General features: G+C 31.7%; 1 protein-coding gene across 1 annotated transcript; it reads left to right on the plus strand.

The window, feature by feature from the left end:
- Positions 1-2,818: 2,818 nt before the first annotated feature.
- On the plus strand, positions 2,819-24,274 carry Smp_142150 (hypothetical protein; the record flags this gene model as incomplete). The annotated part of the gene is made up of 7 exons (XM_018788734.1): positions 2,819-3,127; positions 6,107-6,224; positions 11,396-11,552; positions 12,259-12,301; positions 14,129-14,340; positions 20,564-20,890; positions 23,036-24,274. 7 exons carry the CDS (start codon positions 2,819-2,821, stop codon positions 23,571-23,573), a joined length of 1,704 nt encoding a protein of 567 aa, XP_018654247.1. The 3' UTR covers positions 23,574-24,274.

Genomic DNA, 24,274 nt, shown 5'->3' on the forward strand with positions numbered 1-24,274 from the left:
AATTGACTCATGATTTCAACTATGAAAATACTGAAATCTCCACAAAACCCCTTCTAATCTAGAAATTGGTTATTTTAAAATTATACCTGGGTAGATAAAAAAGGGATGTTATTATTTAAAAACAGATGGTTTGAAAATAATATATTCTACCAACCTATTCAAAGATGGATTCACTTATTATTAAGGGAGTTTTTTAAATAATAAATGTCGCCAGCTCGTATGTGTTATCTACAATCCACTCAGATTTGTTTAAATTAAACCAGATCACGAAATTTGATTGTTTGTATCGGAATAATGATACGATAATTATCGTTAATTATTTTAATTGAATTAAGAATAATTTCTAGATTTAAAACAGTGATTTTTAGATTTATTGGTAAATAATGGTCTAATCGATGTGGGCATATGGTATCCTAAAAGTGGTCCTCGTAATAACAAATTTGTGGTATTGAATAATGTGAAGACCTAAATATTAACTGGAGTCCATTTGAAATAGTATCGTCATAAAAGTACATTTGTTTTACGTCGATTGATTTAAAGTTTTATTAGAATAAACTTGAAAAATCAGGATAGCAAAAGTGTGAAGTATGTGAAACTAAGACTAATATTTCCATAGTAGAAAGCGTGAGTCAATTGAAGCTAGACTACCATGGAAAACCTGGAAGACTAATATGTTGAATATGTTTAATTTCACCACTTTGGAATGAGGAAAAATATGTAGCCCAGTTAAACTCTATTTATGGTGTTGACTTCTTTAAATTGAACGGTTTAGTGAAAAAACTAAGCTGTCTTCAGTTGTTATCTTTGTTACCTTTGTGTGCCTTTTTACTTCCATCGACTATTATGTTAGACTAACCTCTAACCACGAACCTAATAGACCTTGTTCTAAACCGTTGTTTGACTTTATTTTAGCATGCATTTAACAGACTGAATTTCTAACCACACTTCTGGAAAGTTTTCAACATTCATAATTTTTTTTTGTTTCCTGGTTTTAACACTTTTTGGGTTGAATATTTGTCCTTAGCTATCTCCGTACATTGTCATGATCGCAGTCATTTGCAAAATCTGAGATTCTGTTTTCATAAACTACGTGGAGGTCCATTATCTCGATGTATTGTTTCTTACAATTAGTTCAATTTATTGTCTTAAAATGATTGCTAATGGTTATTTCTGACTAAATAGCATGCAAAATTAATCGTCACTAATAGAATTAACCTTGTTTTTAGAAATTGGATGAACTTTTCTATCTGAACAACCAACTTTTCATTACCAAGACCTCAAATAGTAAACATTTTGACTAGGATGGGTGATTTGTATAAATTATGAACTTTGTTTTTCGTACTTCCTATTAATAATATTATCAAAGAAAAGAGTAATCTTTGATTCCATTGGATCATACGAAGGGAATTTTAATCAATGGCAACGACAGAGTTTATTATAGTAATAAAAAATAAATGATATGTAATCTCAAGATACAGTTGATTAGTAAAAGTAAATAAGTAATGTCTCATGATTTCATTATGATAAATGGAGCAAAGCAGGTTTATATGTGTGCTAAAAAAGACTACTAGTAGTACTGACAGTGATTGTGCACCTGAAAAGTATGTGTAATCTCTCCCTTAACACTTTTCCGCTATATATTTCTACTGTATTGAATTTTTTATCCAGCCTACATATTTAAACTAACGATCCCACCTAGATATTACTTACAAATTCTTTTTTCTTTGATGTTATGTCACATACAATGTTAGATATAAATTAGAGTACACATGATCCCGTCACCTAAGACTCAGTTGTTCAGTCATTAACTATCCCATAATGTACGCAAAAATCTGACGTGGTGCATTACTACAGCACCGACTATATAACGTCACTTTTTAACGAACAAAATAAAATATTCTATCTATTAATATGTTATGAGCATAGTTTATATCCAGAATATTTATCTATCAGTAAGTAAACAGAAGTCACCTGAAATTTCACAAAACAGAATAATAAAGTAGAAAATTAGTAAATATCGCCTACATTTGAAATTCGAAACAAAAAGGCTAAATACTTTTCTTGTAGACTAGACTTATAAAAAGTTTTATTTGAATTGGAGTCTATGATGAATTGAAATTAGTTTCCAACACAAATCTGACCTAGATGCTGTGTGGTGTGAACTACTTATGCGGACAGACATAAGCAGAATGAAGCAGGGAATGGAATGTTTACCAGCAGAAGGTTAAAATAAAGAGAAGAGGAGGGTAAAGAGAGAACAGTCAGAACAACGACGGGATTAGCAGAATGATATAGTGTGTAAAGGACAACTCAAGGAAGATAAACAAATGAAGTAATTAATGTATGATTTTCATATTTTACAAAAGCATTGTTTGATTTTGTATTAAGCAATAAACTGGTTTACCTTACCCGAGTTTTTGCATGTTTTTTACATTTTCAAATTGGTAGGGTGATGTAGCAAAACCTCATTCTTTTAAATAACCAACAAGATCCTAATTCCAGACAACTCTAGACTGTGCGATTAAATGGTTTTCTCAGATGACCTGAGCATCCACTAGAAGTGATGCAAACTCATGACAAAAGCTAATTTTGTTAAACAAATTTGGAATATTTTTTCACTTTTTACGTTACAAACACCGTACTTCGACGAAAACTTTATATTTTTTATTTCACAGAATTAAACAGATTTATGTGAGATGTAATCACCAAACTCACTTCTTTTCAGATACTGCCTACGATCAAACAAAATATTCATGAAGATTTGTTGAGAAATAAGTCCAACAAAGAAAGGAAATACTGTGACACTAATAATTACTCTATGTCTGCGAATATGAATTCAGCTGGAGAGTTGATGCATTCCGAATCAAACCATACACAAATTAATGATGAAAATAAATTGGCCTCAAATTTAAATCACATCATGAAACGATTGTCACGGAAAATGTGCAAACAGTACCTCCTTCCAGATGAATATACTGAACTGGAATCTGAACTTGAAAAGTCACTGAATATTGCCGAATCATGTTCAAATACAGTTTTGTATGCAAAATTTAAAAGTGACAACCAATCATTAAATCATAAAACAGTGAAGCATTCTTATACAAAGAATAATTATGAAGACCCTAATGTGAGTTGCACTATGGTTGACTTTAATACAACGATTCTTGACTTAATTTAGTTTAACCTATGTTTGACTCATTCTGAAATATAATTTAGAATCACTGTATAGTTTGAATTTAATAAAACATTGGTGACACTATACTTGCCTAACAATATCACATAGAACACCATGTAAAGATGGTAACTGGCTATAGGTTTACAAATGTTTTGAACGATTAAGAAATGTAATTATGGAATCCAGTCAACACTAAGTGTATAGAGTAACCTACCATTCAAACTTCATGAATGATTAATTTTCATATTTTTATCCACATATTTAACATCACTGAATCATAGTCACTTTAAGATACACGATTTGTTCACATATCTTTACAGATGTTTGAATGGTGGTTAGGATGATCATGAGCACAAAATGCTTGTTGTCCACTTTTGCTGAATGAATGTGAACTGTAGAATACACTGATTCACTACAAACGTCAGTTTTCAGTTCGCACAATTTACTGGCTTATACACGGTTCCAGATAATCGAGTCCTTACAAAACTACTATTTTTATTTAGCAGTTTAACAATTTAAATGAATTGATAGTTATCATAGTTAAATTGGTCTCTAGTGATATAAGTTGATTCCCTGAGAGCACAGATGTATGTGGGAGAAACATATGTTCGCTTTCTACTAAGTTGTTTATCTGACTGCACTAACGAAGTATGTTTCTTATCTTTATAGAATATCTTAAAGAAATACTTAAGAAAATTAAATCTAACGGGTAGCGCTATCATCATTTACTAGCTCGTAAATTTATTTCATTGATTATCCACAATATAAAATTCATTTAGTTTCTATGTTAATGTAAAATAGCATCAAATAATCAGAATAGTCAGACTATTCAGTGGGTCATAGAATTTTCCTAGTTTACCACATGTTGTACAGCATGAACTTATTTATAACTTACAAACTTTAAGGGAGGATTTAAATTTCTCCATCCTTGCCGATTAACCAATGACAAAGTTTGAGAGCCTTGAGCGTTTGTGAGTTTTGTTTGAGTGGCAGATATAACCGATTTTTGTGAAATGACCATTGTTAGAATTTGAGAACATAGTTAACTTAATTAGTTCTCAATATCATGCCGTTAGGCGAAGACCAATTTTAGTTAGCAAGCGTTTTGTTAACCAATCGGTAATCAATAAGTGAAGTCCAGGAAAGTTATAACTTGTTTATAAAATGCAAGCTAAATATACCTTGAAAACAGGTTTCCGCTTATTAGGTAACTGACCTTACGGCTCCCAAACACTTTACAGTGTCATTTAACATTCTAAAAAGAAGACAAGCTATGAATGATTAAAAACAGATCAAAAAAATAAGAACGTTAACCTGAAAATCTAATGGTAGGTACAATAAAATTGAATACATCCAGTCACTCATTTTTTTACGTATACTTTAGAATCGATGACATCACTTCGACGATATGTGAAATATTAAACATTGGATTACCTTCAAGATGTTCTTCAAAACCAAACATTCCGTTTTGAAAGACTTGTATATTTTACAAAGTAGTCATCGTACGCTAAGTTTAATTGTTTTCTCGTGCTGAAGCACTCAAATTAAATGGACAGAGAAAAAACGCCGTTGATTCTGTATGTTGCGAAAAGTGTCTGATTGAACTTTTAATTTCATATGAACTAAAACTGAGGAATAAAAATCATCATTTGGAAGATTTGAAACTCTTGAAATTGATTAGAAAACAAGGTAATCCATGTATTCAGGCTGTAGAAGCCAGTGATTTCAATCACAAGTAAATAAACATTCTTATTCAAAAGAAGACAAATGTAACCAAATTCATTATCTCAAGGATATGACGAATTTATTCAATAATCTGATAACAATATTTATTATTCTAGGATTTCACAGTTCTGAATTAAAGTTGACTTTTAATTCATCAAGGTCATCTCAACATTTTATCTGTTTTTCACCATCCACTTACTTACATATCTTCTTATTTGAAACTTTACCGTATTATCCGTGTTATTTTCGTCATTCTGCGTAATAGGAACTTCTTGTTGAATAACATGTAGGAGCTGTATCTTCTGTTTTACTTCTTAGTCAACTGGAATACTTTCTAACCTAGTTATAAATATAACTTACCTACCTACTTTTCAGTAAAATACAATAATTTAGACTCACTTGTCTAAGCCGGTACTTAATCAATAAAAGTTTGAAGCAACTATTGCAAACAGGATCGAATGAATTTCATTTACACGTTTACTGTTTTGTTCATTTACGAAAAACGATCTTTTGAAAATTGAGCAGATACTCGTTTGTTTGAAGTATACTTCTTAATAAATCGGATGTCATAAATACTCAAAAGTATCAATTTTACAAATAAAGAAACAATAAGGATATTTAAGTTTAGTTTTACAACTGACCAAATCCATTTAAAAAATGCTTAACGTTTTTTATATTCTTAACTATAAAGTCACAAACGTCAAATTAGTGTGTTGGTTCTACAAATGTTATTAGACAATTATATAAGTGTACATTAGTTGGTACATTTATCAGATACTTATTTCAAATTGAATTGTCATATCGAATAGAATAGGCAACTTTTTCAACATAAGTATATAGACGAAAGAGAGAGAGAATAAATAGATTATACTGAGGAATAAAGTAACAAATCGGATACAATATGCTTTCATTCAATTATTTTATGGATGTACTACAACAGAAGATATTGATAATATCGTTATAATTGTCTTATAGTTTTGCCTAATATGGGATTAAAGTTATCAAAAGATATTTTTATGTTTGAATATTTTTTTGGCAATGAGTGGCGATCGAATTCAGGCTAAGGACTACTAGCTAAGCAAACATCTCGGGCAAACATAATTTTACACTGTTTATTCTAATAAATTTGCACAAATTAATATCACCATGGCTTAAGCCTTCATTTAAAACTTATGGATACGCAAAAATTTTCGTATTTATTAATAGGATCTTGAAAAATACCAATATAAGGATTTCGGATATGGTATTAGCGAGATAAATGGTGAAAATTTAGAATACATTCTGAATGGTAGACATGCAAAATCACCAGCGAAAAAAATTTATGGTATGTTTCATTATTTTTTATCTCTTTTTTTGTTTTTTTTACTGTCTTTTGTTTAAAATGTTGAGACACGTTTTCTAAGTCGATGTTAAATGAAAGATTAGACAAAAAATATTTTATATAATTGAAACCATGAGTCAAGTGAAGCTAGACCACCATGGAAAACCGGGAAGCACTGGACGGCCGTTTCGTCCTATTATGGGACTCCTCAGCAGTGCGCACCCACGATCCCGGCTTGTTTAAGCGCTCGCGCGCGAGACTGATACGTCCTGGGTTCGAATCTTGCGAGGTGGGATCGTGGACGCGCACTGCTGAAGAGTCCCATAATAGGACGAAACGGCCGTCCAGTGCTTCCAGGTTTTCGATGGTGGTCTAGCTTCAACTGACTCATGATTTCAACTACATAAAATTACTAAAATCTGTACAAAACCCCCTTTCTTTAAAAATAAAGGGAAAACAAGTTTGTATTGTATATAGATAGATGAAAACGCTCCAAACAATTTACCAAAGACACTTTGATTTTGTTTGTCAGAATTTATAAAACAATTATTCAGAACTAGGCTATTATCATGAAATGAACTCGAATTTCTAAATATATCCAGGCAATACCTTGATGACGAGTGACTGAACCGGTTCTAATTTCATGTAAAAGCTATGATATATCAAAGAGTGTAACATAAATACAATCGTTCTTGTGATTACGTAACAATCCGCAGTTTAAAGCTAAGCTTACGATATCTAGTGAAAAATCAGGTACCAAATATAAAAATTCAATTAAAATCTAAGTAAAGGGAACTAAATTGTAGTTGAGTAAGAACAGATCAACAAATTAATAGAAGGGGGTAATTTGGTTCAGTGGATTTCATACAACCTCACTGTTCTGATGAAAAAACAGATTATCATCATATTCAATTTTTCTGGTTAGTGGTTTTTTTTAGCGAGTTAGTTTTCTACGGGATGGGGTCGCTAACCTCATTCCAAACCCTCCTGCTTTATCCGGGCTTGGGACCTGCAGTAGCCCCCAGAGGAGATACAGGCGAAGTTGTCATATGAAATCGGTAACCATAAATCACGTTTCTTAGAATTTAGGATATCCGAATTAAATTCGAAAGGCCATTTGGTAGTATTTCATTCAAAAGTATTCCATAGATCTGAGTAGTGTTCTTGGTTTAGGAATTAATCACTTTACACTCAATTTCTCCATATTTGACTGATTCATCTTTACCGCAAAATTAAATAAATCTGTAATGATTTTTAAAAGCATCAAACACTTAAATTTTATGTACATAATTTTAAGTTGACGTTCAAACATCTTTAAAATACACCAATAATGTTGAATTGGAAGTTCCGTACTGCACTTCAGAATGTCTCTAAACTATATACATATGTGTTCGTTGAGATAAAAAATTTCCTTCTAGTGAGGTATATTTGTGTTCACCAAAGAATAATCTGGTTAGATAATATTATATATCAGTTAAATATATGTTGAATGACACTTATTTTCTGGTAGAAACCAGGCTGACATTAGGCCTTCAATCTAATAATCCAATGTCGTGTATATAAGTCATAGTTCCAGTATGCATAACTGAGAACGTTAGAGTAAACTGAATTATATCATCACAAAGAATAATCCAATCCAGTATATTGTTCTTAAGCTTACCACTTAATCTATTATTTTTTACATACCTAAAGGGGAAATTTGTTCGAGGTTTATGAAAAATCTTAAAATACTTATGAGGACAGAAATGAAGTGTTCAACGACTAGGAAAGTCGACAATCATAATAAACTGTTCTAATTCAGTGATAAGGAGTGATGAGGTATCTCATATATGAAATCTTGGCTCTAATAACTTCTAAACTCATTTAACTGATTCCATAGCTGTCTAACGTGAACTTTTTTTTATAACCCACCAAATGTGTTTTCATATCTCTTATTTAGGATGAATAGAATTTCATCTACAATATCACACCAGTTTAGTCCAATAAATTGTACTATTTTCGAGAGAAAAAAATTATTTTCTAACTTTAGTGAAACTATTTAGGAACGATTATTCCATGCTATAATTGATGTCCTATTATCGTTCTAATTATTTTACTTAGAGCTTGACAGTTTAGTAGATTGCGAATATAGATAAAATTTAATGGAGTATTATTGAAGGGGAACAATAACGGTAACAAGGAAATGATGCAAGTCCATCGATCCACTTTTTTCAACATATTACTATTTTCTTATCAATTAATTAAAATATTCTTTTTGGGTACTTTATAAAACGGTGATATTTCTTCATTTATTCGTTCACTAATACAATTGTTTGTTTGTTTTTCTTTCATTACTGCATTATACTGAATAACGATTAAGCCGTTGTGACGGAATAAATAATGTCTTGTTCCCATAATAAATCAAATGCGTTTCCCATATCATCATTGTGTAAATTTTCTATGAGACTATCAAGAATGCTCTCGTAATAAGTGAAAATCAGTTTTGTTGCTAGTTATATTCATTGTATAGCTGGTAATGTGGCTAAGGAATTCGTTTTTCACTGTAAAAGTATTGATATCAGTTATTTAAGACTATAATTTATCTTATTTCAAAGAATGTTTCATTTTAGTTATCTTGAAATAGTTTTCCTCATTTGTATGCAATTACTTTTTCGGCACTGTAAATGATTAAGCTCTAATAGTGAAAAGGAAGGTAAGATTAATCTGGTCACTTTTTTAAACTGTCCATAAGTACTTATTGAGAAAATATTATTTGTACATGAGGCAATAAACTCAAAATGCCTATGTATATAACATATTGGTTCATGGCATTTTTTTATTGAAACAAATAAATCGTTCAGGTTTCATTTTGTCAATAAATAACTTCTATCGAACTCTGGAAATCGAATGTCATTTGTTAGTAGATGACAGTGCTAGAATGGTGGGATTTTGCATAAGCTTTTGGGATAACTTCAATTGCTTACATTAAAATAATCACGCCTGGACATTAGTTTTGGATGATTTTATTATAGTTTAACTTCTGATAATGTACTGAGTTTACTGAAAACTATATCATCTACAATCTTATTGTGCAGTATTGAAAAGTTTCTTTCAATTAAAATAATGTGCCTGAAAAGTTTCAACATGTGTCCTTATATTTTTTAATTATAACCAAAACAAAATACTAACGGGAGTTTATCATTAACCCATATTTTAACTTATTTACAACAATTGACTAGTTTACTATACCTAAACTCTATACCTTAATGGGGCTTGTGAAGAATCTTTGTAACTTAAATATAGTTTTCATCCTAAGCCATTGGAAAAATCATTGAACAACTGTTTCTTCTTGATTTAAGACACCACTGAAGTATTCATCCATAGGACACAAACATAGGATCAAACACTGGACCTTAAAGTTTTATACCCAGTACTGAATACTTCGGCCAATGAACCATTTTTTGCATTCTTTAGAGTTATCTACTTTTCATAATTTGCACAACAGTTGTCCAGTGTCATTGGTATTGGTGTGACTGGACAATGGTGAATCCATCTAAAATATTCATGGTTTGAAAAAATAAAAAGATTTCACATACATCTCGATAATACTTGATCCTATGATAACATACAAACTTTTCATGTATGAACTACTGAACTGTGGATGGTGTATGATATTGACTTTACCAAACTAATCTAATGTTTAAAAAAATTAAAAGTTAGTACGAAAATGTGGTTTAGTTGCGAATGTTCTAAAAACTGCTTCATATCTAACCTGATATGGTCTTTTGAAACTAATTTGCTCATTAGAAATGTAGCGGATAAAACAAGCAATCTTATTATATCTAATTACAAATATTATTATACAGTTTAAAGATGAATTTAAGGGAAAAGTTTTTAAAACTTGAATTGTGTATTTTAGAAAGTTCATCCAATTCCCTTCGTATTTATATTCTTTTCATTTATCTACATCATGTCACTCAAATTAGCAAGCTAATCCTATTCGTTCCTGATTACTTATTATAACTGCGTTTTGAATCACGTTACCATCACTAATAACTAATATTTATCATAAGCCATCTCTCCGATAACATAACCTACTGAAGTTTCCTCGACCATTAAATAAGATTCTTGATAACTGGTGAATTAATGTTTTATTTTTTTGAAACACAATGTGTAAATAGTAAGTGAGGATAAAAGTAGCGAAAGGTTGAGGACTGTTAACATAAACCTCTACTGAAAAGAGCCTTATAGATAAATGATGTCATTAAAATACTACCACTGGATTTAATATACTTTACAATAGACCACTAATTTTGTACTTTAAATCTCTGTTTCAAGTCAGCAAGATTAAGATTTAAGTGGTGAACACAGAAAACTAGTAAATGTGTTATAAATTTTGAAATAACCTAATGAATTCCTCGTTTTAACACTTCATAGTTCCCATTTAAAAGTGACTTGAAAATAATTCTTTTGCGAATATTATTGTTAATTCTTAATTGTATATTCGGCGTTGGAGACTGTAATAATACTTACTTGTTTCCTGAAAATATTACATCAAGTTCTACTGAATTACACTGAACTAACAATAGAAAATCTTCCATTATCTGGGAAGAGTATAAAGAGTGAGGGTAACTGTCTGCTTACCATCTAACTGCTATATTCAAGAAAAATTTGCTAATTTCAACATGAATTTAATCACTTTGAACTTAGCATCACGGTATGGTTTATCATTTGTGAAATAACTATTTCCTCGGTGGGGAGAATGATATACGGTCATCGTTTTTTATGTACATACCTCTGTATTTGAGTTAGTATAAAGTAATATATGTGAACTAAAAAGAGATTGTTTTCACTCCAGAGATGCAATTTTTAAACACTTCTTTTACATCTATTAAGTCTATAGGTCCATATTCCAGTGCATACATTTATCTTTGAATCCTAGTTATTTTATCCACCTCATCTTTTAAATGTTCTGTCACTATTTGCAGTTAAGTGATTCATAACTTGACTGGCACTGGCTTTGTTTTCACTCTCGGATATATATATATATATATATGTACTAGTGTAGAACCTTCATGAAAAAGTAATTGCAACGAAATATGTCTTTACTCTTCTCGTCCTTTTTCGAATAAGAAATTTTTTATTTTGCTTTCACTTCTATATTTTTCTATTTCAACATTGTATTTCATCTTTAGGAAAGATTGTTCGTAAACAGAAATTAACTCATATGAGTAATGGGAAGAAGATTGCGAGTACTCAAGTTGTATGCAGACATAAATACTGTGAAGATGCAAAATTATTTCCGTCAAATACTTGCACATGTTCATCCACCCATCCACCAGAATGTAGCAGGTAACAATTGCGTGTAATAATAGGTGTCTTAGTAGATGTTCACTTTATTTCGTGACCAATGTAATATAGTATGAGACTTAGAAAATAAATTATCTTTAGTATTCAATAAAACCTATGGCATAATGATTTATTTCAACTTTAATATACAGGGAAACTAACAGATAAATAAATGATGAGTTTCAAGGATGCTTACGAATATTTTCATTTGAATTTAGCTTCAATCGGCAAGGGAAAGTAAATGAGCTAATAACAATAAGACTAAAAGTATTTGGAGACTTTTAAAAAAAATCAATACAATAAGATCTCAGTTCAAGATAGAAAAACAAACTTTTTATGTCAGGGTTATTTTAAATGTATTTAATTATAGGCCATGAACTTAAATAAAATCAATGAAAGACTCTATAACCAGAATTACATGATTAACACGATGGGGTATCGAGGAGACACATTTTAAAGCAGTTATATTATTACATGGTAAAACAAAATTAGCCTACAAAAGTATAAATATCCAATAAGTCAGCCTTCCATCACAGCTTGCAATAAAATTTAAGTTGAATACACTACAGTTTACTAAACGAACCAAAATTACTTCCAGGATTACTCCAGCTTATTTTTTCCTATTCGGACTTGAAGATGATGTTCTATATTAAATATTTTATTTCTTCAGCCTTTTAAATAATCCTTTTATTATTTTTTGTTAATTTAGCACATTGGCAACACGTCATTTGGAAGCAGATTTAAACAAATCGGTAAGATGATCAATTTAAAATTGAACGAATTCTCAATACAGATCAAATTTATAAGATTTAGCTAAACATGCTAGAACGAATGATAATAAATTAATCAAATAAGTTATAGGAGCTCATAGATGAAATCAACTCGTAGTTTAGACTGTAAACTCTATATATGGAATAAAAGACAATTTGCAGTCTTCACTTTTTTTATTAACAATCAGGATGTGTCAAACTGATTGTAATCAAAACCATATAGAGTTGTTTTTTGTGCTTATAACTTTCTGGTTGCATAATTAGTTGTACTCAGAAGTAATAACATACATTGTAAGAGTTTACTAATCTATTTTACTGTTAACTCAGGCAATTTAATTAGTATACTCTAATAACCCCAAGATAAACGAAAATATATCACGTTCCTATGACGATACAAAACTGACTTCTCAGGAAATTGCTATTGCTGTATACTTTTTCTGCTACTTATTAACATCGAGTAAGTAGCCGTTAAATGAAAACCAAAAGACCATATTAGATGAAATATATCAAAGCAAAGAAAAAAGAGATAATGGTTATTATTAGATTAGAAGAAAAAGTAATAGAATCTTAAGAAATCTATTTGGTTTAAAATTGGTTTAAACCAACTCTTTTGTGTTATCAGAAGGGGGGGTTTGTGTTTTATGTTAATATTCATTCAATGAAAAAAGTTCAAAGCTAAAATTAATTTAATCTTTTTAATTTATACATTTTATAATATGATGGCAAATAATGGTTGTATTCTCTTTTTGGTAGGGAAACAATTTTATTTATGATAATAATAAAATCTATAATTAGAGATGGTGTTTTGGACAATTGCTTATGTATGGCGACCTGTATCATATTTATTACAGGGATAATTAACTTCTTGTTTAGAAGAAAAAGAAGCAATGATTAAAGCAAACTAGTTAACAATGGGTATCAAATAAACTGATTGGTCAAAACAAATTTCTATAAAAATTTTTAACGGTTTTTTAAAAAATTATTTTAGGGAAGATCAGTGATTCTCATATACCTAAGATATTTTGTCATTACTTTGCAATGGAAATCCAAAATAACCGTCTAAGTAACATGCCGAGCGCAAATGGTAGTGAGAAAGATGGATATAAATGACATCATATAAACATATTATGTTAGTTACAGGTCTAATAGTTGTATACATCTAGTAGTTTTTGCAACAAACTAATATTCATTTAGATACATGAAGTAATTAGATGAACCAAAATTGAAGTTTATTACTCATATGATCAATAATTAGTCAGTGATTACTGGGCTTTGAAAAGATGTAACATAAAATTCGGTTAAATGCATCTTATTGACCAGTCCCACAAATAAGAGTTACAGGATTGCTTAATCGAAAAACAAAAGTTTTATACTAATAAACTAGTTACTATTGTTGTATCTACTCATTCAAATTGTAACGCTATATTTCCACACACTGTAAATTACAATTGACGAGCAATTTTCCCAAATACTTTGTCACTTATTGACTAGCTACGTTTTTTGAGAGGATAGATAATCCAAGCTAAATAATTTATTTTACTTGATATCACAAATCGATTTCGGTTGAAAAATCACTGAAAACCAGGAAACACAAGATAGCTCTTTCATGTTAGCATAAGACTTTTCAGGGGCTTACATTCACGATTACACTGATGACGCAGTACAGATCGGTTTAGCTAGCGAACGTCTAACTTTAGACAGATAAGTAGGTATGAATGTTTATATACACATTTTTATAGCACACAATATATTATGTATTTGCGTCACAATTTATTGGGCGACTTACAAAACGACTTCTCTGTTTCACAGATACAACAAAAGGAAGACAACGAAAATCACAATACAAGTAACAGTGCGCAGACGTCCATTTCTTCGGAAAATATTACACCTTTCAGCTTGACAGAGTGCCCATTATTGATGGACTTTTTTGCGATTAAAAAAGAAACTACTAACTCCTTATTAAACCAGAAAGATTCTGCATTTGATTCAGATAATCTGTCTTCACTGAATGGTGAATTGCAGTGAGTGATATTAATAGTTTTCACTGAAACGAACAATCTGTAATTGAACACCAATTTTTAGTAGTTTTTTTAAATATGTATATCTTTTAAGACAATCAGGTGAAAATTGGTCATCATAAAAATCATTTAATACTGTCGTCAAATAAGAATCTCAAGTGGACAAGTGATATGCTCGTAGACTGTTGTTTACTTTTAGGTCTCCACTTCTTGAAGTTTTAAATGATTTATTCTACAAAGTAACTGATTTATGTGCACAGTCAAAGGTTATTCATTTACTGATCATTTGTTGACATTGGAAGTTGAACATTAGTCTTTTTTATAAGAAATGAAGCTCAATCATTTCAGCTAAATCGTTCTTCAATAATTCTTATGACCCAGAAATATAGAACCGTCAGCACTTTCAAATCCCAAATTAGGTACCGTTCAAAGGATAGACGGTTTATAACCACTACCTAATTCATTTAACTCACATATTTGTAATCACAGCTATACATTAATGACAAAAATGATTTAAACAAACTAAATGCTTTAAGTTATCACTTTTAAACCTACATTTCTATCGTTTAATCAACCAAGTTGTTTCTGTCGCCTTTATGAAATGCACAGTGAATCAAAATTGATTCACATTCTTCAATATCAACACGAACTTATGGTTGAACTGATCATGGTCTAAAGTAGAGTGCTTTCAAATTCTCCCAAGAATAAGTAATTTCTATTAGGTAATGATTGCGTTGTTTGAATAATCAGTTATTCATAGAAGGTCGCTAAAACCCTTCTATATCAATTAATAACAAGAAACATTTAGGTAAATGCTTAGAATGAATATTTGGTTTAACATCTATTACATTGTATGAATAATATACATCATAATCAGTTTTCATGTTCATAATGAATGTTGATATATTGAAAAAAAGGTATTAGTGGTTATGAAAATCTACTCAAATGTTGGATAATCTTCTCACTGTGATAATAGAATAGATGAAATATACTGAAGACGCTTGTATAACAATGTATATAATATAAAACAGATATTTTACAGAAAATGAATTGTCATATGATGTTGTTGTAATTATGTCATAAGCATGAATGATTAGGGTACAGTATAAATTTCAATATAAGCATGAATAATTAACAAGATGTTTATAGATAGTAAAACAGTGTTAATATGATTTGCAATAGAAGAAAAGCAAAACAAAACTGTGTATGTTCTCATTTGTTTTACATTTAGGATTGAAATAATTTAAGCATGAAATGAATAGGCAAATGTAAATGTTTAGCAGTTGAACTTTTTTTTAGAAAGAAGAATCAGAGAATGAAAACATCATCTATAAATAAATCTGGAGCTTAGTATACAAATTAAGACCATTTAACTTTATCAGACGGACTGTCATTCAATATTCTAAAACCCAAAAGAAGATTTAAATAATAAATAGTTGTGAATTGCCTACAGAAAGAAAAAAGAAGGACTATACTGACTAAATCCTGTTCCTTTGTATGATTTAATTAAATACACGTACAAAGAAGTGATAGCGAATTTCACTGTTTACCATCTTTCTAAATTTAAAATAAATCATTCAAAGATCTTTTAACAAGTAATTATAAAATGGTCACAGAACTAACGACATTCCTTCCGTTTACTCATTCCTTTGTCGCTCAGATTAGTATACAAAGATATGTTGGCCCCCAAAATAATATCTACTTTTTTTCACAAGTAAAATAATTCATAAACATCTTACATCAGAGAGTATGTTAGTTATTCAGTACATTTTGTCCGAGTGGTGAAATGTGAAACATTCAGTTCACTACAGACTGAATTACTTCTGTTGTAAATATTGTAATATAAACTTACGAATTCAAGAGTATCACCAATAGAAAAACTAAATTTACTATTATACATACAACATCATAGTAGTTTTGTGAATACTCGAGGGAGGATCAATAACATATTTACTATTCACAATATGTATCCAGTAATCTGAAAATATGGGTTGGTAAGGTCGCTATAGCACAAAGCTATAAAGTTATGCATAACATTGAAACCTGAGGAAGAATATTTAAAATATAGATAAGTGACGTTAGTAAAGTAGTTACTCTCGTTCAGTTATAAATAAATAAAATAATAAATACTTCATAAGAAAGAAAAGCGATAAATCTGAAAAAAGAACACTCCTTCATCGGGAAGGTCTTTGAGGGTGATCAAACAGCAAAGGTTTTGATCATGGACAGAAAACAGAGTCAAATTGATTGATTCCTAGCAAAAACTGTTTTTCTGATAAGCTGCATGACTTTGAATAACATGAATAACCTACATAAAACAGTCACTTGTCTCGTTTAATAACGTTTACCAATAACACATGTGTTTAAAAGGCATGGACATCTTAAAGATGTAAAGATGAGCACATGCGTATTGAATGACCATTTGCGAGGAGCCTTTATTTAAAATGAAGACTCAGTCCTCAAGGTTCTATTTCATGCAACTCGTTGGACACGAGACAAGAGAAAGATACATAATACGTTCAAAATAGTCAATAAATACTACGACTTAGTACTAAGAGACCATGATAATTACGAGGCTAAAATCCAAGTTGTATTCAAATAAGTTGTGGATTAACGTCCAGTTGCTTTGACAACAACATTTCTAATCAAATCATCACTACGATTCCTTTAGTCTCAGTCAAATTCGTCATACCATATTACAATGTTACCACCCAAATTATTCATAGAGCCTCAGAACTGTAACTTTGTCTTTTAAATAGTTTTACTATTTTCAGATAGTATCTCGGTTCTTAAAAATTTCAAGACTATGATCACTTCAGACTAATTTAGCTTGATAGTCTCTATGTAACTGAAGAGAAACCGGCGAAATATAATACATTCGTCATATTCTGCAAACATGTTTATTCTGGTGGAAATCTTCATCACAACCTAACAGTTGAAGACTTCGGTCACTGTAAAGTAGAAAGCACGGCATTTTTAAGTCTAAGAGTTCAAATTTTGTATGGTTTTTACGTAACGCGATTCCTATACAATACTTACTTACTTACTTACTCCTGTTACCCCTCGTCGAGGAGCATAGGCCGCTCACCATCATTCTCCATCCAACTCTGTCCTGAGCCTTCCTTTCCAGTTCTTTCCAGTTTCTATTCATCCTTTTCATATCGGCTTCTATTTCCCGGCGTAGTGTGTTCTTTGGCCTTCCTCTTTTCCGCCTCCCTTCCGGATTCCAAGTTAGGGATTGAGTCGTGATGCACATTGGTGATTTCCTTAATGTATGTCCGATCCACTTCCAACGTCTTTTCCTAATTTCCTCTTCAGCTGGAAGCTGGTTTGTTCTCTCCCACAGTAGACTGTTGCTGATGGTATCCGGCCAATGAATGTTGAGTATTTTGCGAAGACAACTATTTATAAATAATTGTACCTTCCTGATGATGATCGTAGTAGTTCTCCACGTTTCAGCTCCATACAGTAGGACTGTCTTGAAATTCGTATTGAAGATTCTCACTTTGAAATTAGTTGAGACGTGTTTTGAGTTCCATATGTTCTTCAATTGTAGAAATGCTGCCCTTGCTTTGCCAATCCTCGCCTTTACATCTGCATCCGATCCTCCTTGTTTATCAATGATGCTTCCAGGCACGTGAAAGTTTTCACATCTTCCAGAGTTTCGCCATCAAGTGTGATTGGGTTGGTGTTCTCTGTGTTGCATTTGAGAATCTTGCTTTTTCCTTTGTGAATGTGGAGGCCTATCGATGCAGAGGCTGCTGCTACATTTGCGGTCTTCATCTGCATTTGTTCGTGTGTATGAGAGAGGAGGGCTAGGTCATCTGCGAAGTCCAAATCATCTAATTGATTCTGAGAAGTCCATTGTATTCCGTATTTCCTTTCAGATGTCGAATTCTTCATAATCCAGTCAATCACTAGAAGGAAGAGGAATGGGGAGAGTAGACAGCCTTGTCTGACTCCGGTCCTTACCGGAAATGCATCTGTCGGCTGTCCTCCATGCACCACTTTGCACTGTAGTCCATCGTATGAGTTTTGGATAATGTTGACAATCTTTTCAGGAACTCCATAGTGTCGAAGAAGTTTCCATAATGTTCTCCTGTCCACGCTGTCAAACGCCTTCTCATAGTCAATGAAGTTGACGTATAGTGACGAGTTCCACTCGACTGATTGTTCAACGATGATCCATAGTGTCGCCATTCAGTTTGTGCACGATCGATCCTTACGGAATCCAGCCTGATGATCCCTAAGTTCGGCGTCTACTGTGTCTTTCATCCGATTCAGCAGCACTCTGTTGAAAACTTTTCCTGGTACTGATAACAAACTGATGCCTCTGTAGTTCTCACATTTGCTCAGATCTCCTTTCTTTGGTATCTTGATGAGATATCCTTCTTTCCAGTCCATTGGCACTTGTTCCTCTTTCCAAATCTTCTTGAATAGAAGGTGAAGCATGTTTGCAGTTATTTCAATGTCTGACTTCAGTGCTTCTGCTGGTACATTGTCAGGTCCTGCCGCCTTCCCACTTTTGATTTGTCTGATGGCCATTTTGACTTCTTCGATCGTTGGTGGAGTGACATCTATTGGAAGGTCAGTGTGTGCTGCTTCGATGTTCGGTGGGTTCAATGGGGCTGGTCTATTCAGCAGTTCCTCAAAGTATTCTGCCCATCTTTTCCTCTGTTCTTGAATCTCAGTGATTGTCTTTCCTTCTTTGTCTTTGACTGGTCTCTCTGGTTTGCTATATCTCCCTGCCAATTTCTTTGTTGTATCATATAGTTGTTTCATATTCCCTTCTCTTGCAGCTTTTTCCGCCGCCGTTGCTAGTTCTCCCATGTATTTCCGCTTGTCGGCTTTAATGCTTTTCTTCACTCGTTTGTTTGCTTCTGCGTAGTCTGCTTGTGTTTTGACTTTCCCTGCTCGTGTTCGGCTGTTGTTAATTGCTAGTTTCTTGTTCTTCCCTTCTTGAATTTTGTTGAAAGTTCCCATAGAGATCCATTCCTTGTGATGATGCTTCTTAGGACCAAGAACCTCCTGGCACGTTGAAGTTAGTGCTTCTTTTATCCCTTTCCAGTTGTCCTCCAAAGTAGTTTCTTGTTCTTTCAGTAGATCCTGTAGAGCCTGGAACCTGTTGTTGAGAGTCATCTTGAATTCATGGAGCTTGTCAGTATCTCGAAGGAAGGCTGTATTGAACCTTTGTAGTGCTGTTTGTCCAGTTGTCCAGTGTTTCTTTAGCTTCAGTCTCATCTTGGCCACAACCAGGTGGTGATCTGAAGCTATGTCAGCTCCTCTCCGGGTTCTCACATCTTCCATTGATCTTCGGAATTTTTTGTTGATACAGATGTGATCTATCTGGTTCTCTGTGGTGTGGTCCGGTGAGATCCATGTAGCTTTGTGTATGCGCTTGTGTGGGAATATTGTGCCGCCTATAGCCAATTTGTTGAATGCACATAGGTTTGCAAGTCTCTCCCCATTTTCATTTCTCTCTCCTAGTCCATGTCGTCCAATTAAATCTCCATATCCTGTGTTGTCCACTCCAACTTTAGCATTTAGATCTCCCATCAGGATGGTGAGGTCCTTTCGTGAGCACTTCTCTATAATTGATTGCAGCCTTTCATAGAACTGATCTTTATCATCGTCGTTGCTATCATTGGTGGGTGCATAACATTGGATAACGTTCATTGTGATCCCTTGCTTCTTTGTTCTGAATGATGCTTTGATTATCCTATACAATAACATAGATGATAATTATCTCGATATATTTTCGAGATGAATTTCCTGAAATGAGAAAATTCTTTCTTGCCGCAGTTTCGATGCAAAGGCTTCACACATTTGTGTCATTGAATACTGATCTGAATGGATGGGTAGTTTAATTCAGTCAACAATATTGCCCTTTAGATCTAGACTCACTCATTGAATGTTATTCCACGTGACTGAAACCGGTTCTGTGTGAGGTCAGGAGTGCAGTTGACTTCTGATTCCTGTAATTATTCAATAATTATTGAGCACTTCTTTGTTTTTAATGATTCTGATGATGATGACAGATAGATAGATAGATAGGGATAAAATCTATCCTTATGCTTTTCTGTCTTTATTGTTTTTGTTGATGGTTACTTGAAATCCACTAAATTGATAATAATCATATATATCTGTGTTTTTATATCAAAGCAATCAACATTTTCGACATATATTCTACATATAATTTCATAGTTTTCATTGTTTACTTTGACAGTCCTTTCAAAAACTCCCTTGAGTTCCTCAAACCACCATCCCATCAATCATTACCAAAAATTATTAATTATTCAACGTATACATCCGTCATGTGGGAAAATCTGATGAAGTTATTGAATCACTTGATAAATGGAGAACGTTTGTTTTGGCATAAAGAATTACTAAACAAAAATACATCTAATAATTCAGAGATTGAGACGATTGATATTAAATCTTTACTCAATGATATTAATCGTTTTTATTCTGAAGAATTGCGCCTGCTATGGAAGCAAGTTTATGAAAGTTGGGTTCCTCGTGATTATCTACAATATTTTTCAGATGAAACAAGGTATTCGATTAAATGTTCTACATCTTTATCACTAATACATAATATTTATCTTGGTGATACTATAATTAAAATAATCAATGTTTTAATTACCATTATATACTATTTCATATAAATGCTGATATTTACAGAACCATTGTAGATGGACACTTAGACGTAGTCTTTTTGCATACTTAGGTATAAAGTTAACGGTAAATTTTTCACGCATATTCATACGTATTTTTCACATCAAATAATAAACCATGGCTGAATTCTAGCAATATCTGTGAGATGTCTTCACTTCAAATACAGCAAATAATTTCAGAGGTTAATAATTAGCACCTGGTATCCAAACGATTGTATTTTGCACTTCAAATACACTTTGATATTTTGAGATGTTATTCATATTGTAAAAATCCAGGGTGATTTAAAAGGAGATATTTAAACAGCTTTGCTGTTGAACATTTTTCCTTCACAAAGTATTATTTTCTTTGTGATTATTAACTCCTGTACACATAATCATTCATCGTGACGTCGATTAACAAAGGGAGAAAGTAACGCTGGTAGTTTAGTTTCAATAAAGATAATATTTACATTTTGCTCTGCCTATTAATACTTTATGTTATAAAATTTCATTTTTAGAAAAGTTTTTATCAATTTGAATCTTGTCATTGAAAAATTGTTATCATTTATCGAGAAAAGAAACTGTGATACATCATCAACACATTCGCATATAGGTTTCACTCATGAAGGTCATTTGGAAAATTTCGACGGCTTTAAAAGTTATTCAAAGAACTGTTTCACTAATCAAGAAAATCGTGATAAGAAGCGTCGTTCCATGATTAGCAGCAAATTATCTCATTCATGTAGTTCATTAAATAAACTTCAAAATAATGAACAACTATTTAGTGGACAACACTTGGGATATAATGAAAAAAAGATAAATTTTAAGCACATGAGAGAATTATTAAAACTGAGGTTAGTCTTTTTTATTTTATGTCTTTAAAACATACTGAAGAAGTAGTCGTGTCACCATAGATCTACTCTTATTCAATAAGGATGCCAAGAATTACGGTGGTATCTCTCAATGGCTTTAAAATATTCATTTTAGGATTGGTCAATAGCCACACAACATTTGTAAACTATACTTAGCTAACCTATTAAACATAGCACTCATATAAATGAAGTGCCCAACCATTTTGGAGAAAATGAATGATTACCGCTTAACGGAATATGACAATTTTCCAGATAATTTTACACCAAACGTGTTTCTACTAACAGAATATGTTATGTTTATAAATGTGATTGAATACTACCGTTTAGAAATATGGTGATGGCTCATTCGACTTGACAAAAAGGTGAAGTGATTAGTATAACCAGTACGATGGTTTCCTCATGGGACAGATTTCCGAATCTTAGTCAAGCAAATTCCAAAAAATTATTAGTTACTTAATTGAGTATGTGAATAAATTGAATGAATCAAGCTAACAACCATGTACAAAATATTTGAAGAAGTAGTACTACCACGAGCTACTCATCAGCTAACAAATTAATAAGCGTAAAAATGGAAATCACAAAACAATAATTGTTTACGTGTTTCGACTATAACTAGATGTTTTTTAACATATTTCAATAAAGAATATTGTGTTCAACGGGTTTTTGGTTATTGAAATTTCAAAGTGTATTACAATATTTCGTACTAGAATTCTTGGTGTCAATCAGGAATAATTACTTCTTGAATGTTTTCTATGGGAATATATTCCAGATCTCTAGTCAGACATTTATAAGTACAACCTAGATTTTTCTAATAAGAGTTTAGATAACGTGATGTAAGGGTTTCTGAATTTTTAGATAAAACGGATGTTTTTGGCTCTTTTATTGGTTTGTGTAGGGGAGGCATGGATAACGTTTAGTTAAAACCTATTATTATTAAAGTTCCTAATATTTTAATTTAACATAGTTTTCAAAGAAATCAAATTTTGTATAATTTTATGTGTATAACTAGGCTCCCCTTTTACCTAATTATAAATATTGAATGATATTAAACAATGTATACTGATGAAATGTGAACCAACTAATGATGCTGCTAATTCTTCGACTTAAACCGATGTAGAAATATATTCATAAAATATCTCCTTTTGATTTTCTATTTTACATTATTGTTTTTAGTCATCAGCAGCTTTTAGAACAGATTTATCATGTGACCGAGATGGTTGGTGCTGCACTTGACACGGACATGGAGGACGCTATCAATGGAGTACATATCTCTGCCGTCAGCAGTCACAAAAACATCAATGATAATCAGACTAACAATAATATGAGCAATAAGTTAAAAACGAGTGGAATGCTTATGAATCCATCAAGTCCAGGTCTACAAGTTGTTGCTAAACTACTCAGTGCTATACTTGATTTAGAAACACGACTAGACACAATATGTGAAAACCAAATTATAGCAGAGAATTTAACAAACTCTGATATCACATTCGATTATGATCAATGTAGTAAAAAATATTTAAAATATACTCCATGCTTATCTTCTGATGAGACTACTTCATCGTCAGTTCAACAAGGATTAGAATTTCAGACAAAAGATCTGCAAAACCCTCAGCGTATAAAAGTGATTGAAGACATTTTAGAAAATGGAAGATATGAAAGAGAACAGGTCAGATCTCTTTCAGTCAATGATCATAAAAACAATTTCGGCTAAGAAAAACAAAGTGATTTAGATGAATTAGCCATTTTAATGGAATGTGAAAGAAATTTCTAAAACACCAGGGATAATTATCTTCCGCTAACTAAACAATTTGCATTGTTACCGATACATTTAGCGACATTATAACCGAGTTTTCCTATCGCAAAACTTATGATGTATAGCTTATTTGTACCATAGAAAAAAATATATAGGACACTGCACTAAATTTTTTTGTCCAATTATAATAAAGGAATCTTAGAAAGTGTATTGTTGGATACAATTAGTTTCTGTGGAAGTTTACCTGCTTTTTTTGTTTTTCTTGTTCTTTTCATTGTAAATTTTCTTCATTTAACTCTTCTCCATTAAATACGTCCATTCATTGAAATGATCCAGTTTATTTTAGTTTACTAAATTGATGACATTTAAAAAAAAAATAAAATAAAAAAATAAAAATAAATTGGATAGAAAAACGAATTCATTGTATCCAATGAGAACGTTCCTTCCCTAATAAAAATCTCGATAATCCCCAATTCATTATTACAGATTTTTTTGTTTGTTTGAAAATCATGAATAAGAATTTCTGTTTGTTTGTTTTTTTTTGTTTTCGATTGATTAAGGTAAGTTAATTAGTTTATTATGAAAGTTTATCTTATTGTTTGCTTCATATCATACAATTAATGGTATCCATCTAATATGGCGATAATTATAATCGTATT

Source organism: Schistosoma mansoni, chromosome W (assembly GCF_000237925.1).
Source record: "Schistosoma mansoni strain Puerto Rico chromosome W, complete genome".
Taxonomy (NCBI): domain Eukaryota; kingdom Metazoa; phylum Platyhelminthes; class Trematoda; order Strigeidida; family Schistosomatidae; genus Schistosoma; species Schistosoma mansoni.